This window comes from Myotis yumanensis, unplaced genomic scaffold (assembly GCF_028538775.1).
Source record: "Myotis yumanensis isolate MYYU_CA2020_CCGP unplaced genomic scaffold, mMyoYum1.0.hap1 SCAF_6, whole genome shotgun sequence".
NCBI classification, from domain to species: domain Eukaryota; kingdom Metazoa; phylum Chordata; class Mammalia; order Chiroptera; family Vespertilionidae; genus Myotis; species Myotis yumanensis.
In genome coordinates this window covers 15,063,053-15,080,531 of record NW_027223757.1, presented here as the reverse complement: position 1 = coordinate 15,080,531, position 17,479 = coordinate 15,063,053, and the positions used below count along the sequence as shown (strand labels likewise).

Here is a 17,479-nt window from a genome sequence, read left to right as displayed (position 1 = left end):
ATGTCATGGACTCAAGTTCTTTCATTTTTAACCTTTGCCTTTCTCAGTGATCCAGCTACAGTTTGTGTGGGCATAACGTGGCTACAGCAGCTCCAGGTTCTCTGACACCATGCCACAACTTCTTGTTCCCCCTTTCCACAGCAAGAAAACCCCTCCAAGAATCTCCCATCCAACATCTTATTCCAGAAACAATTGTGAATTCTTGTCATTGTTGGTTTGATAGCAGTATAACATAACATAATAGCTAAAAGTCATGCTCTGGAGGGTACAAAATCAGACTCCCTCATTTACTAGCTGTGTAACCTTAGCCATATTATTTAAATTCTCTGTGTCTCAGTGTTTCTATATTTAATATAGAGATAAAATAATATAGCTACCAAATTGGATTATCGAAAGGAAAAAGTGAGTTATTATTTGTAAAGTTCTTAGAATGATATCTTCCAGGTAACATGCATTGTATAAGTGTTACCTACTGTTGTTATCTGAGTATCCTCACTGGGATATATGTAATCTAACTCATGGAAACAGGAGAGGTAAGAAAGTAAAGTTATCTGAGTACTTTTAAAAAGGAAGACATTAATAAAAGGTTTAGTTGCATTGTATATTATTCCCTTTGAAATGATTTGGATGTCTGAGAGAAGAAATAAGAATTAACTTGAGGACTGCTATCTTATTCAAGATCTACATATCTACTAGTATATCTAGTATCTATATCTATATCTATATCTATATCTATATCTATATCTATATCTAATCTACCTAACTAGTCCATATCTATCATTTTTAAAAGTTGTTGTCCAAGTGGCTAAAAATCAGGAGCTTATCTCAAGCCAGCAACATTGACTTCATAAAAGTAGTCTAATTTGACTATTTTAAAACCAGGCAATATATACATGTCTGCAGACTTTATATAATACATTTAAGCATAAGGATAATTAAACAGATGTCTATTTTGTTGGATTTTATTGTTATGTTCCTCAGTGAACACTTAGAAAGGAGGGGAATGGATAAATGGTCTCAATCTATTCAGATCATAAAAATTCCATTTGCAGTATTCTTCCATTAGATATAAAATATAGAAGGGCTAAAATGTCTTTAATGATGTCAGTACAATCCAGTTCTGTATATATAACTCTTTTAAAATTCTCAATTGCAATAATAAAACCCATTCATTTCCTTTCTCTGAGATTTAATCTATCCATTCAGACTATCATACCTTGCTCACACAACTCTCCAGAATGTAGCAAAATAAGGACCAAAGAGTAAAGTTACAATGACATTGAATCCTAGAGATAGGTTTTGCTGAGGCCAGCATTTTATAACTTGTCATCCTTGAATGGGTTATGGATCTCCTCAAATAGAACATAAAATTTAAAATTTCCCTAGAAATCTTCTCTCTCCTATCATTTCCCCCCTCTGTGGAATCTTACCCATCAGCATAAAAATGGAATATTTATTCCTTCTTTAACAGTACCAACAACAGAAAACCCACTATGATTCCAGTCCTCCTTCAACCATTTCTGAATTTCTGTCATTTACTTTACAGTAAAATGTACTCACTGCCTCTAGATTCTTCCCACTTGGTCTTGAATGCATCCCACTGAAACTATCCTTTGAGATTGCTAATGACATCTTCATCATTAGAGTTAAAAGTCATTCTCACTTGACCTATCAGCTACATTTGTCAGTGATCATTCTATCCTCAAAACAATTCTTCACTTCCTATCTATCTAGTACAGCTAGTAAATGATGTTCTTTTTTTTAGGTTTCAATTCCCCCTTCTCTCTCTCTCTCTCTCTCTCTCTCTCTCTCTCTCTCTCTCTTTCTCTGTCTCCCTCCCTCCTTCCCTCCTTCTCTCCCTCCCTCCTTCCCTGTTCATCCCTCCTTCTCTGCCTTGTTCCTATATTCTAAATGTTGGAGTGTTCCTGGATATACTCTCTTGTTGATCACATTCAGTGATCACATTCAGTGTCATGTCTTTCAATACCTTCTATTCTCTCTTAAACTCCCAAGTTTCTATCTTCAGTGGGGACTTCCCTTTTGTAGATCATAGTGAGCTATACAATATGACATACAGATGTGTAAAAGGCAACTCAAGTTTGACAAGTCTGAAACTCAACTACTTGTATGCTCCCCCTAAAATCCCTGCTGCTTCTCTCCAGTTCTTCCCATTTTAGTAAATGGCATTTCAATTGTTCTGGTTTCTTATACCAAAAACCTTAAAGTTATCTTGTATCCTTCTCTTTCAACCCTATAGGCAAACTGTCAGTATATACTAATTCTATCTTTTAAATACATTCACAATCTGATCACATCTCATCCCACACACTGTTAAAACCCTGATAGAAATTATGGTAATTTTTCTGCTACATTACTTCATTTGGCTCCTTTCTGATCTTCCTATTTCCAACCTGGAATTCTTCCAATAGTCAACACAGCAAAAGACATTACATGAGTAAAATCACTTCATTCCTCTTTCAGTGACTTCCTATCACAGTCAGAGTTAAAGACTAATTTTGAAGTACTTAACCTTTAGATAATATAATATGTTGGTATAATTCTAGTCTCTTAAAATATTAAAGAGAAAATAATCTCTGCAAAGCTAAAGTAGTTTTTTGAATTAAGGAAAACATAAATCTAAAATTTAATTACAGGTTGATGAAAAATCAGGTTCAATGTATACTGTGTTTCTGGGTAGAACACAGCTTCAATCAGATCTTAAACACTGGTCTTACCCCTTCAGAGAAATTTTCTTATAATTTGAATGAGAAGAACAATATTTTGAAAATCCCTAAAATGTCTAATTGCTTACATTTTTATTATTTAATCTCTCATTCTGCAAATACTTTATATCTCCTAACAGTGGTCAGCAAACGGCAGCTCGCGAGCCACATGCGGCTCTTTGGCCTCTTGAGTGTGGCTCTTCCACAAAATACCACGTGTGGGCACGCATGTACAGTGCGATTGAAACTTCATGGCCCATGCGCAGAAGTCAGTATTTTGTGGAAGAGCCACACTCAAGGGGCCAAAGAGCCGCATGTGGCTCGCGAGCCGCAGTTTGCCAAGCCGCAGTTTGCCGACCACTGTCTAGGATAAAAGAAAAGGACAAACTTGTGGACTTTATATGTTTTCTAATTTTATCCATTACAGTTATTAGAAGTTCAAAGACTTTTTATTTTTAGGTATTGGGATATCTAACAAGGGTAAACAAATTGAATCTAACCAGAGCTCAATATGATCACTACCGTGACAATTCCATATTTTTCTTACTGTATCACAAATGATAATAAATGGACCTATCAGTCTTATTTTAGTCACAGCTACTTAAGTCAACTTGGAACTTAGAGTTTATCTGAAAATTTAAAGTGTTCTTTACCATGATGTTTTCCAGTACAATATGGGCCAACCATGATTTCTTTTATTCCTGACCATCCATAACTTAGAGTTTATATTGCAATTTGGATAACATAACTATATTATATATATTATTTTAATATATTTATATTTTTTCCCATGTTAAACTTTTATTTAGATTAAAACTTCTCAGGGGCAGCTGCATTATTGGTTACCCCATAGTATTTGAACCACAGTTACCCAATAACATTCATTTTTAATTGAATACATGTGCTTACTAAAAAAAATGCAATTTATATTTCTGAGCACACAAAAAAATGTAGCCAAGAGATACTTAAATTCATAAAATTGACATATTCATTTAGTCAAAAGAACAAATCTGGAAAAGTTTTTCTTAGTTTTTTGGGGAATTGCTGTAAAATTTTCTTCTTTTAAAATTACTTTTAGCAAGCTCTATTTCCAAGATTGGCTCAGATCCTCTAAAATTCGTACATCATGCAGTGGAGGAAACTACGGACTGGGTCTATGGCTTCTTTTCTTTGTTGTCTGACATCATCTCGTCTGAGGGTGATGAAGAAGAAGAAGAAGATGGGGACGAGGACACTGATACAGGTACAAAAAGCAAAGAGACATATTTAACTGCTGGGACCAATATTAGATATCCGTCACAGGGGTTTGCTTACATTTAAGCAAAAATGAGAACTTGCTTGGTCAATCTAAACCAAAATGAATATACTTCTGAGTGCTCATAGAGAATCAACAGAATGCCAAACTCAGTAAATGTGTCTCATTTGGCTTTCACCTTATAATTTATCTGCCATTATGGCAAATATGTCAATAGTAAATGCTACCATCAAAGTAGCAATATAGTAGAAGGTCTTATATTGTACTACTATAAGCCCACAATAGAAACATTTATATGTTTCTTAGCTGTTTCTCAAGTTTATCCTTAGAAATGCTGAAGTAACTGTAAAACTAAACATACAGATAAATGTTTTATGCACATAAGTCATGTTCATAGTCAAATCCTATTAAAGTCATAATCAAAAGTAAATTTATTGAATCAAATGGAGGTGTAGAATAGAGGGACACATTCTAAATGTTACAATTATGCAACTAATATATGTACTCATATATTAATAAATAAAAATAAATAAACTCAAATCACACATAAATTACTATTGAATAGATGTGAAAAGACAAAGCATTTTGATTCTGCATTTTAGTGACATTTTTAAGGACAACCTTTATCATCATGTATTCAGCCTTGACTACCAGGAAAGCTCCTATTATTTTAGCTCTTTATATGACTTTGTCTGAATTTGTATTTGCTTGGCCCCAGTGAGTGGTGGAGAAGAACAAAAGAGAACTGAAATTCACATGATATACGAATTATGATGTATAATTTGGATCACTGCCACAATTTTATTGAACTCATAAAGGTAGAACTATGTCTAATAAATGTACCTAAACAAAGCTTATATTTAAAAACTGGAATTTTGAAAACAGAGTAACATAAGGACTTTTGTTGTCAAAACAAATAGATGTTTATAAAAATAAAAAATAAAATGGTAAAATAGAGAAGCAATATTATGCTATGTTAAAAGATTTTCTAATTTATTATTTTCTGTCTTGGTTTAGGAGAAATAGAAGAGCCTCCCTTGAAAAAAAAAGGTTGGTGAGTTTTTTTTCACTTTTGAAAATAAATTTTTTCTCTGTGGTAATATTGATCTTCAACATGACTTAAATATACTTTACTTGAGTTTTAGCCTTAATTTATTTTTAATATAGAATATTTAATGATTAGATCAAGATTTATAGTTAGGAAAAGAAATACTCAATTCTTTCCAGTGAAACTGATCCCACTGTTTTTCAGTTGATTATTTCATTGATGCTTTCTTCAATAGATGTATGAATCCATCTATACACAGATCATTGTGAACTGGGATTGTGGAAATGAGGGATGAATTCCGTAGTCTTGGTAATGCCCCAAGAAGATACCCATGATCTTTATTCTCCACACGGCCAGATTTATTGATTCTAAATTTGTCTTCTTATTTTATTACTAGTGTCCCAATGCATGGATTCGTGCACATTGAAAGGCAATTAATTAGAAGAAATATTTTAATATCGCTATTTGCCCTTTTTTTTATAATAGAAGTGTCAACCAAATTCACAATCAATAATGACAGATTGAAACACATGCATGTGATTGGTGCCAGTGAGAATGTTATATGTATTGTACATGTGTGAGTCAACTTAGCCTTTCATAGATGTAGAATAAACTTGCTTAATTAGACCTGCTTTCTGATTTAGCTAAACTTTTTTCCAGCCCAGTGAAGCACCCCAACTTCTCTTTCAGGTAATAGTCAGCAACCCAGCAGTAAATATCAACATGAAGCAGATTATTATTGTAGATCACGCAGGGAGAACAAAGGTAAAATACTTAGCTGTAGCAGTGTTTGACTATGTTCTGCGCAATGAGAAAACCTGAAGTCATTTTCAAGTTCCACCATATCTTACTACTTTTCAGCTGGGTCAAGTTTCTAAATGTTCTAAATCTTTATTGTCTTGCTAATGAAAAGACAATAGGATTCTACCAAGTCTCCTATCTATCTACCTAATCCAGGACTTATGTGAGGATCAAATAGATGAGGCACAGGAAAACAGTTCACAAACATTTGGTTGAACTGTAAAATGTTTGCACCTGGCTATAAAGCAAGTCATGTTCCTGGGCTGAAGAAATTCCAATGAGGCTAGTCACTAACACAGTGATGGCGAACCTATGACACGCATGTCAGAGGTGACACGTGAACTCATTTTTTTGGTTGATTTTTCTTTGTTAAATGGCATTTAAATATATAAATTAAATATCAAAAACATAAGTCTTTGTTTTACTATGGTTGCAAATATCAAAAAATTTCTATATGTGACACAGCACCAGAGTTAAGTTAGGGTTTTTCAAAATGCTGACATGCCGAGCTCAAAAGGTTTGCCATCACTGCACTAGGGAGAGGAAGCCAGGCTTTGCTATGTGACATTATTACACGGCACCCACAGCAACCGTTTCTGGGCTGGGCTGGGCTGGGCTGTGGGCTGCATTTTGCGCCATGGGGTCTCGGCAGTGTTGGCTGTGATTTGGTGGGGTTTCACTCCGGGGTGGTGCCAGGACCTGTGTCCCACTTGGGGGAAGCCAAGTGTTGGTTTGTCAGTGCCAGGTCCACAGTACCATTTATTTTTAAATGGTCAGTGCATGTCATGGCAGCTCCTACATTGAGCGTTTGTCCCCTGGTGGTCAGTGCGTGTCATAGCAACTGGTCAGATGAACGGATACTTAGCCTTATAGATATATATAGATTGGATTGTTTTTGTTTTTATTTTTAGGTAGTAACTGTGGGACATGATGGCTGAGATAGTGTGGAGGATAATAATCTTGGACGTACAAGCATATTCAGTCAGTATGTATTGTGTAGGATCCTGAAGAAGTACAGTTACCTGGGTATGCTTGGATGTGGTGTACAGAATTCCTTGCAGGAATAGCTAGATCCTTATGCTGAATGACATGCTCACAAATTCAAAAGATGGGCGCAGTAAAGGCTAGGAAAAAGTGGTATAGTTATGGAGTAAGAGCCTCAGATGGGCAGAGATTTCTACAGGAAAGAGTAGGAATTATGTCTGCAAGGGAAAATAGGGAGTAAGGAACGCTATCCTCAGGTACTTTTGGTGTGACTGAGAAAATGCCTACACATAAACCAGACTGGACACAATAACAATGTTTTAGTTATTGCTGTCCACGTTTAGCAGCAATATCATGGGAATATTTATTTTAGAGGAGGTCTTGCTGACTTCTATTGCTACCTCCCTAGAACACTGGATACAAACAGTGGGATCCAAATTTGGAGCTTCAGCCTTGCTTGAGCACATGATGATCACCTCACTGTGTGGAGTAAAATCCACTCGGTGTATGTTAAATTTGAAGATATTAATTTGACCAACCAGAGAGAGCTAAACCAGTGGAACACGACTGTGACAAAGCCATCCAAAAATGAAAGTGGTCATGAAGCTATGGAGAGGAGGAAAGACAGGTTTCCCAACTCACAAATCCAAGATGAGAACTCAAGAAATCAAGAAAGACTTTAGCCATTACATCCAGGTTACAGATTCTAGATTAGTTTATTAGTCTTTTGAGGTAAGAAACATAGTTTTTTTTACATCTGATCTTCAATGAATAGTGCCTAGAACAAAGCCAAACTTTAAGCTAATCAGTTATTAGTCATTATCTGGAAATAACAGTTTGTGTATATGTCTATTGCAATTGGAAAAGAAAAACAAACAAATAAATAATGATTTCTTACTTAAACATAAATTAAATTCTATAAAAAATATAATATTTCCCATGAGCCAATACCCAATATTTAATAAAGAATCTGTTCTCTCTCTTTTTTTTTACTTGAATTTTCCTGTGGGAATATTTTAAAATTAAGTTTCATGTAATGATTAACATAAATTGCAAATTCTCACAAAGATATTTAATTATTGTTTCTTAATGTATTGCCTTGATTCCTCAAATCAACAGAAAAAAAACATCAAATAGTTATTTAGGGTACTTTTTAAAAAAATGTCAGTAATGCTTATTAGTTAAAATAGTCTAAGGGATATATTAGTATGTGTTTAAAACCATGTATACAAATATCTTCTTGAAGGATTACTAGGAGCAGAATTGATTTTAAAATCACCTGAATATATATTTTTTAGTAATATTATTTAAAAAGCTACATGAGAAAATGAACATTTAAGGAAACATCTTATGTACTCTACCTTGGGTACAAACACTATGTAATTATAAACATTAGTTGAAGTGGACTAAAGAAAATAGATTTCACCTGACCAGCATGGCTCAGTTCATAGATTGAGTGTAGACCTATGAACCAGGAGGTCACAGTTCGATTCCCAGTCAGGGCACATGCTGGAGATGCAAGCTCAATCCCCAGTAGGGGGGCGGTGAGCAGGAGGCAAGTGATTGATAATTCTCTCTCATCATTGATCTCTCTCTCTCTCTCTCTCTCTTTCTTCCTCTCCCTTCCTTCCTAAATCAATAAAAATATACTTTAAAAAATAAAAAAGGAAAGCATTTTTTAATGTTATTACTAGGGAAGTGATATTATAAACTTAGCCTTATTTTAAGATAGATTATTTTATACATCTTCAGATTTAAAAATTGTGGTTTAAAAAGTTTTATTTTGTAATCTGGAATGATAGTCTCGAAAACATTTTATCTTTATTCATCTAAATTGTTCTTTATTAACATCTTCATTAATATTCTCTCCCATTCAGATATATTGAATAATATTTACCTAAGTTATATTAACTAAATTATCAGGCTTTTGTTGTTCATTCAGTTGCTTGTGTCTATATGAAGCATTTTTATTTAAATGTTGGTTAAATTTGTACTTGCTCTTTGAAATAAGGGACTGTCGCTAAGTTTGAACAGGACCACATACGATGACTGCTATTTCTGTAAGATTGTACCTGATGCATGTCAACGGCAGAGGAAGAGTCTCTTCTCTACTTAGAGCAAAACAAATTCCATCCTCCTCATAGTTGTGTTTTGAAATTGCCCTAAAGCTTCTCAGGTCAAAAAGAGCCCAGTAAATTTAAACTCAGGTCCTTCATTGTGTATTTTTCTCACTTTATTGAAATCCACAATAGCTCTTTGCCGTCAGGGTGAATAAGGAAGAGCCAGGAAATTTGAGCATCATAAATATTCAAGACTTTAGGATTAGGCCATTGAGAAGATTGCATCGAGTCACCGTGAGTAAGATAGATGGACAAGTTCCCCTGCCAGAGATTTCATTGCATCCATCTTTGCTGGCAGCTTCAGCGGCTTAGACAAGGCTGGACACTAAGTGCCCGAAAAAATATGGGGAGAAAAGGAGGGAGAATGGACAGGTAACTAAACTTGTTAAAATTCATAGTCTCAGAATATTGGTTACTAGGTAGGTCATAGTAACATTGTTAAGAAGATACATTTATTTTTGGACCTCTTTAAATAAGTCTCAATCAGAACTCAGCTTCATAGCTGCACTGTTGTATACTTCCCTCAAGCTCGGACAGAACTCTGTGCTTTATACTGTCTTTCTCAGTATTGATCAGATCAGTGGTGACCAGGGAACAAAGCCCGGAGAGAATAGACAGTGGGCCTGGAGGTGTGCATTAGGATGAAAAAGTCTGAGGAAGCCGAGGTAAATGGAAATATGGTGAATGACCCAGAAATGCACTTCCCAAGTAGTTGCAGCTGTTGTGAGTTCTGGACCCACCATGTCAGGTAACTTTAGTACCATGTGCTGCTAAAATAAGAGTTTGCCTCCATCAAGGCAAGAAAACTAGAACCAGGATGATGAAAAGAATAGTGGGTAAGAGCAGAGCCCGAAGGAACAGGCCAAAGAAAGCAAGAGATCAGATATTGGCATCAGCCTCATGGGGAATGAAAAGGCTGTCTGAGACAACGCAACCCAGGCCCAACCATTCTAAGCTGTTCTTGTTAGAGCAAGAATAATCTCAGTGCTGCTACATTCTTACCTTTAAGTAAAATTGGATACGTAATTGAGGTGTGTATGAATGGAAAGCTGTTAGGTCCATTGTATTCCAGACTCTCTTCTCTCTAGCTCTGTATGTTTCTTTTCCCCAAATCATGATAAACTAAGGTGCAGGTTGAATGCAGATGGCTTAATGTGTTCTCTGTTCCAGATTATGTATTTTCATTTAGAAAAACTGGCTGAAAAATAAGTTTTAAAAAATCAAAACAGAGCCCAGTCAGTGTGGCTCAGTGGTTGAGCTTAGGCCTATGAACCAAGAGGTCATGGTTTGATTCCCAGTCAGGACACATGCCTGGGTTTTGGCCTCCATCCCCAGGAGGAAGCATGCAGGAGACAGCCAATCAATGATTCTCTCTCATCATTGATGTTTCTATTTCTCTCTCCCTCTCCCTTCCTCTGTCTGAAATCAATAAAAATATAGTTTAGAAAATCAAAACAGAAAATTTATCAGTGGCTCTCAACTCTGTGTATCAAATTTAAATGATGTCTTCATTAGAATTATTTTGTCCACAAAAGACCAAAATCCATTTCAAACTGGCTTAGTGGAAAATATACTTTATTACTTCAAGTAAGTGAAAAATACAAGAGTAAAATTGGTTTGAAGATGTCGAGATATAGGTTTTTTAACGTCATTAGTAAATCCCCCCACCTCTCTCTTTACTCATGACCTTGCTTTGTTCATCTGTTTCACTTGCTTAATTCTCAGTCAGGATATCCTCTTCCTGGCAATTATGATCACCAGAAGCTTGAGGCCAATATGTACATGTATGTGTGTGTGTGTGTGTGTGTGTGTGTATGTGTGAATATCTATATATCTATATCTATCTCTATATATCTATCTATATATATCTATATCTATCTATCTATATCTATATAGATATATATAATTTCTTTTTTTGCTTTGGCAACTCAGGAGAGAAGACTATGCTTTTCCCAAAGGATTTCAGCAAAACCAATGTATTTGACTCTCCCTGAATTGTATCACAACTCAAACGTGCTCCACGGAGCAGCCACATTAGCATCTTCTGAGAGTGATTTAGTAATGCAGAACCAGGCTCCTTCTAGACCAACTGAATCAGGATCTGCATGTTAAGAAGATTCCCCAGGCGACTCACATGCACATTAAAATTTGAGAAACATCAGGACAGTATTCTGACTGTGGTTCTAAAACCACCTGAGAGCTGATTGAAATTGGAGAGCTCTAAAAGGTTCCTCACCATGAGAGACTACAGTAATTGATTAAGTTTGGACTGCAGCTCAGGAATTGATTTTAAAATCACCCCAGATGATTCTGATGTACAGCCACATTGATCCTGTCTAGTATATCATCCAATATGAAGCTCAAATACTGACACCGTCAAAACCTCATCCAAATCTGTAAACTCCACTAATGATTATCTCCTAAACGGTATCATATGTCATCATTTCCACCTCTGTCTGGTTTATGGACATGTGGGAAATAGCATCTCATTTTATAATTGAGAAAATAAAATTCAAAGGAAAAAATGGATTCGTGTGAGATGACTAAGTTAATGGCAAAAATGAAATGTAATAGGTATTATCTTTATTTTAAAATTTTTGTAGGGGTCAATAGTATGCTATGTTGAGACTACTAATTTTTTTTTAAAAAGTTTAGCTTATTTTATGACATTTACCAAAGAATCAAACCCAACAAAATAAAGATCCAAACTATTTTTATGTTTATGGTATTCAACATTACTGAAGGAAACTGTCCTCAACATTTGCCTATCACTGTATCTGAAGTGTATGCCCACTGAATCACAAACACAAGGTGATTTGAGGGGGAGAAAATATTTCTCTTTATTTCCTTCAGTAATAGTTGGCCTGTAGTGTACTTTCCTCAGAATTTTTGTTTACCCACAGAAAAATCATCAGAAAATCATGGAAAATACAAAGACTTATACATCATTTGGTATATTTATCTAAAATAGTCAGAATTCAACAAAAAAGATCCCCATAATATTTCTTAATTAGTTACTAAAAAGATAAAAAGGTGTGCTTGGTTATTTATCATAATTAAACTTTTGTGTACTAATCACAATTGGCTGAATCTTGCAAATAGAGATATGTTCAAATGAATAAATAATTTGAATTTTTAATATTAAAATGAGAAAAAAATGTATGTGGGCATTCTATATTGTCTGGTACTTGCGAGATATATATAGAAAACATAATGATAAAAGGCATTCTTTGAAATTCACAACCCTCATAATAATTTAATAAAGTGGGTTGTCATCTAAAAGAATCAGGATGGTTGCCTTGGTGACAGAGATTACCCCTTCAACTTCTTGAGTCTGTTATTTAAAAATCTTGATTCATAATATTTTTATTTATTAACAATGTGCCATACAGATAGAGAAAAATTGCTTTAAACTGGCCACGTAAGTCTTAAACAAAATGATAAACTACCTACTCAACAATAAGCTTTGTTATGATTGTAAGTAGATAGAAACTACTTATCACAAGCAAAATGCATGTAGTATAACAAAAGAACCCAGAAAGACTTCACTACAAAATAAAGTTATTCTTCAGAATCATTACAGCAACCTAGTTTCACTAATTTTGGTCCCATTGATTGCTATTGCTGGCATTCTTTTCCTTTTTAGTACCCATGGCCTCTTTTCCCAAGTTACATATGAAAAAGGTGATCTCAGAGAGTCTTGAGAAAATCTGCTGGTCCCTGATTGCTATTGGCATCATGGGAGACAGAGAGCTTAGATGAACACATTTTGATAGAATTAAATGCCTAAAGAAGACGAAGGAGAACCAAGGTAATAAAACAAATCGTCAATTCTAATTTGGAGACATTTTAAAGATTTTGTCTATTGCAGCAATTTTCAACCTTTCTCATCTCATGGCACACTTAAACTAATTACTAAAATCCTGCTGCACACCAAAAAATATATTTTTTGCCGATCTGACAAAAAAAAGGTATAATTTTGATTCATTCACATCAGACTGCTATTGTTATGTTGGCTGTTGTCAGTTTTTTATTTGACAATCTAAGGTAAAAGAGATCAGTGCACCTGACTAAATAGTCAGGTATTGCTTGTTTTAAAAATTCTTGCGGCATACCAATTGAAAATTGCTGGTCTATTGAGTAATTATGTGTTCCCCGTAGAATGTGCAGCATTCACTAGAAGACCTGAAAATTCTGCATTATACTGAAGCATTCTAATTTGGGCCACCAAGGGAATCTTGGACCTTGTAAGCCACAAAACAATCTTTAAGCTTTACTGGTACCAAAATGGCTTATGATTCTAACCAGGACCGGATGCTGAGACTTATAGGTCTCTAACCTAATTGCAAAGAAGCACACATATTTGGAGATAAATAGTGACTGCTTTAACTTTCTTCTTTGTCCCTGTGTCCAGGATTGGTTCATGTCCAAGTGAACTGTTCTTAGACTGTTTTTTTTTTTTTTTTTTTTGCTGTCATACATTGCTGTCATTTTATACACAGTGGAAGCAGTCACCTGTCTATGGCCAAATATAATATAAGGAATTTTATTTTTCTTTGAAGTTTGCTGAAAACCATAGAGCAATAAATTTCTACTTTACCAATTTAAATCTTTTAAATTTAATTTTGTGTTCTTACTAGTATACAAAAGGCTCTTAGTTGACAAGATCAATGGAGAGTAACAAAGCAGGCATCAGCTGCTTGTGAAGTCTAAATTGGTAGCATGTTGTACTCATTTGGACAGGTGCCTGGATGGTCATCATTTCCTGGCCAAAGTGTGTGGAGAGAGAACTGGCACACTGTGTAGAGGCTTTACTGGATTCTTCAGACATCCGATAGCCACAGAGGGTGACACTAGTGATGGAATCCAATCCGCAGAGAAAATGCAATGTGGCGACAAAAGATGCAGAGGCATTTAACTTATCCTTCAGTTTGAATCATCAGAAATGAATTCCTTTTGTACTTTATGAGAAACGAATGTAGGTGTGTGTATGCCTTTACAAGGTTAGCTGTGCTTGTCCACACTTGCCTCCATAGAAGTACTAAGGGTCTTTAAAGGAACATCAGTTAAAAAATCAGTTTGTGGTGTTCCTGCAAAAAAAAAATGCTCATATAAGTTGTCATATTTCTGCTCATTCGGAGCTGCAAAGTGTGTGTGTGTGTGTGTGTGTGTTTGTGTGTGTGTTTGTGTGTTTGTGTATAACCCCTATTTGCAAAAACACTGAGTGGATCTGCTCAGATCATTGGGTTGTCCTGGTTTGGATTAGGCTGAAGTGCAGCATCAGCAAAAAGTTAAAAAAAATAAATAAAATGGGGCTTTATCTTTGAAACTGGTCTGAGTTACACAATTGGGTTGTGCTTACTCTATTATCCATAGAGTTTCCTCATGCACAAGCTTCCACCTACCTTGCAGGAAACACCATTGTGCACCAACATAGCCGATCTAGTCCCTTAGAGCACCACCCTGTCCAAGCAGTGTATTTCCCCAGAATAAGACAGGCTGGGGGGCTGTGAAGGATTTCCAGGCAGGATGTCGTTAGCACCGACTCCTGCAGAGATTCTAACTCAAGTCTAATCCTCCTGTGTGATTTCCGGAATCTCTCTTATTCTTCTGAGGTGCCAACAGATGTGTGTGGAACACACACACACACACACACACACACACACACACACACACCCCTACCTCTAAAGGAAAACTATTATTCTAAATGACCATTTTAAGGCCTCTCATTTCACAATGAATGTAGCATTTCATGTAACATTTTAATTTACAATATTTCATCCCTTTTCTGTATTCAAATTCATCACTACATGGAGTAAGAAATCATCTCTTAAGGTGACTCCCTTAGCATGTCCAAAGACCACACACTCTTGTCTTTGACAATATACTGCTTTTTTTGGCCTAAATTATACAAGGAGCCAATCCTCTCCACAGCCCTGTTGGTTAGCATAGGAGGAAGGAAGCAGGATAGCATTGGCAGGGGGACATTCTAAGTTTAGTTTTTCAATTCACTTGTAAAATATTTAACCCTGTAGATGACTTTAGATTTTAAAAAAGATCATTTGCCCACCCATAGGACTAGACCAATGCCGTCCAATAGTAGTAAATTGTGAGTCCCATATGTAATTTAAAAATTTTAAGGAGCCACATTAAAAAAGTAAAAATAATTATAAAAATTAATTTTAATAACATATTTACTCCAATCAGGATATCAGGGCTAACCCAGAGAAGCAGAACCAGTAGGAAATTTTGCTAATATATTTTATATTGAGACATTCATTATAAGGAGCTGTCGTATGTGATTGTGGGGACTGACTATATAAGTCAGGAAGGGAAGGTCATGGGAAAACTTGAGCCCATACGCAGGGACCAAAACTGTAGCCAAAGAGAGAATTTCTTCTCTTTCCCTCAGAAGCCTCAGGTCAGTTTGCAAGGCCTCCCAATAGAATCAGACAAGCCCACCCAGATGATCCAGAATCATTTTCTTAGTTAACATCAATGGATTAGGGATTTTGATTACATCTGCAAAACACCTTTGCAGCAACTCTTAAGAGTAGTGTTCATTTAAATGACTTGGCATAGTAGTTTAGCCAAGACGACACATAAATTTAAAACCATCACTTCATTATATCCAACATTATATCATTAAAATCTGTAACTAATGTAAAATTATTAATGAGATATTTTACATTCTTCTTTACACTGAGTCTTCATAATCCAGTGTGTACTTATCCTTATATCACAACTCAATTTGGACTAACCACATATCATGTCCTTAATATTCACATGTGTCTAGTAGTTACTGCATTGGACAGTGTAAGTCTGTATGGTGATAACTAATTAGGCTGATTATCTTGCGTCTTTAAAACTGTTCTAAAGATACAAGTTCTGTGAGTGTGTGTGTGTGTGTGTGCACTTACTGTTAGCTTTTTTTTGCCTATCATCTATAAGATGAAATTTTATTTTGCCTTTGTAAACAATACATTTCTTAAAACACTGATCAAAAGTATCCGCACATGTAGCTCTATATGATACATTGCAGTGCAACACTATTTTTGTTACTTAATAATGAAAATATTATAGAACCCAAATTCAAAAGGGTAAGCAAAAGAAATATAATTCTGAGCCATCTCAACATATTCTTGGGGATCATCTTGCCCTACAGGGGCACTTGGCAATGTCTAAAGCAGGGTTCTCAACCTGTGGTCACGACCCCTTTGGGGGTCGAATGACCCTTTCACAGGGGTCACCTAAGACCATCTGAAAACACATATATAATTACATATTGTTTTTTGTGATTAATCCCTATGCTTTAATTATGTTCAATTTGTAACAATGAAATAGGGGCTCACCACAACATGATGAGCTGTATTAAAGGGTCGCGGCATTAGGAAGATTGAGAACCACTGGTCTAAAGACATTTTTCATAGTTATGACTAGGGATGAGACTATAGCCATTGAGTTCATAGAGGCCAGAGGTGCTGCTAAATACCATGAGTGCACAGAATACCCACTGCACTCCAAATAATGATCCACTCAAACCAAGAAGCCAATGATGCTAAGATGACAAACCCTGCTTTGAAGTAGGATCTATAGACATATAAAGAAGAAATTAAAACAGAACAAAACAAAAAAACAGAGATCCAGGAAGATGAACATTTCCTGTGCCCTGTGGAGATCTTTCCTGGCACCTTAGTGAATTGTGTTTTTAAAGAGATGTGAGTGAGTATCTTAACTCTTTTATATCTCTATTGCCATATTCAAAGTCAGGGATGGAATAAGGGTGGAGCAGTGGCCCTGCATAGTCTGATGATGAATTAATGAGGAAAAATGAGGGAAGGAAATCTTCACAGTGGTGATTACCTCCTTAACAGGAGAACAGGAATCAGTAACTGTCTTTTTTTTTTTTTTTTTTTTTTTTTTCTGATCAAGCCTCAATTTTATTTATTTATTTTTTTAAATCTTTATTGTTCAGATTATTACATTTGTTCCTCTTTTTTCCCCCCATAACTCCCCTCCTTCCAGCTCCCACCCCACCCTCCACCCTCACTCCCCACCCACTGTGTTCATCCATAGGTGCATGATTTTTGTCCAGTCACTTCCCGCCATCTCCCACACCCCTTTTCCCCCCAAGAATAGTCAGTCTATTCCCTTTCTATGTCCCTGATTCTATTATAATCACCAGTTCATTCTGTACATCAGGTTATTTATTCACTTGATTCTTAGATTCATTTGTTGATAGATGCATGTTTGTTGTTCATAATTTGTATCTTTACCTTTTTCTTCTTCTTCCTCTTCTTAAAGGATACCTTTCAGCATTTCATATAATACTGGTTTGGCGGTGATGAACTCCTTTAGCTTTTCCTTATCTGTGAAGCTCTTTATCTGACCTTCAATTCTGAATGATAGCTTTGCTGGATAAAGTAATCTTGGTTGTAGGTTCTTGGTATTCAGCACTTTGAATATTTCTTGCCATTCCCTTCTGGCCTGCAAAGTTTCTGTTGAGAAATCAGCTGACAGTCGTATGGGTATTCCCTTGTAGGTAATT

At 35.6% G+C, this 17,479-nt stretch overlaps 1 protein-coding gene across 25 annotated transcripts in view; it reads left to right on the top strand.

The window, feature by feature from the left end:
- Positions 1-17,479, top strand: part of TRDN (triadin) — a 280,670-nt gene that overhangs the window by 45,357 nt on the left and 217,834 nt on the right. For 23 of the 25 annotated variants that reach the window (XR_011471806.1, XM_070417613.1, XM_070417602.1 and 20 more), the window contains exons 3-5: positions 3,802-3,966; positions 4,996-5,028; positions 5,717-5,791. Coding sequence is in view for 24 of the 25 variants with exons in the window: in XM_070417613.1 (XP_070273714.1) it covers positions 3,802-3,966; positions 4,996-5,028; positions 5,717-5,791 (273 nt within the window). In the remaining variant the exon portion in view is untranslated. The remainder of the gene's footprint in view (positions 1-3,801; positions 3,967-4,995; positions 5,029-5,716; positions 5,792-17,479) is intronic. The other 2 variants (XM_070417618.1, XM_070417617.1) reach the window with 1 other exon arrangement.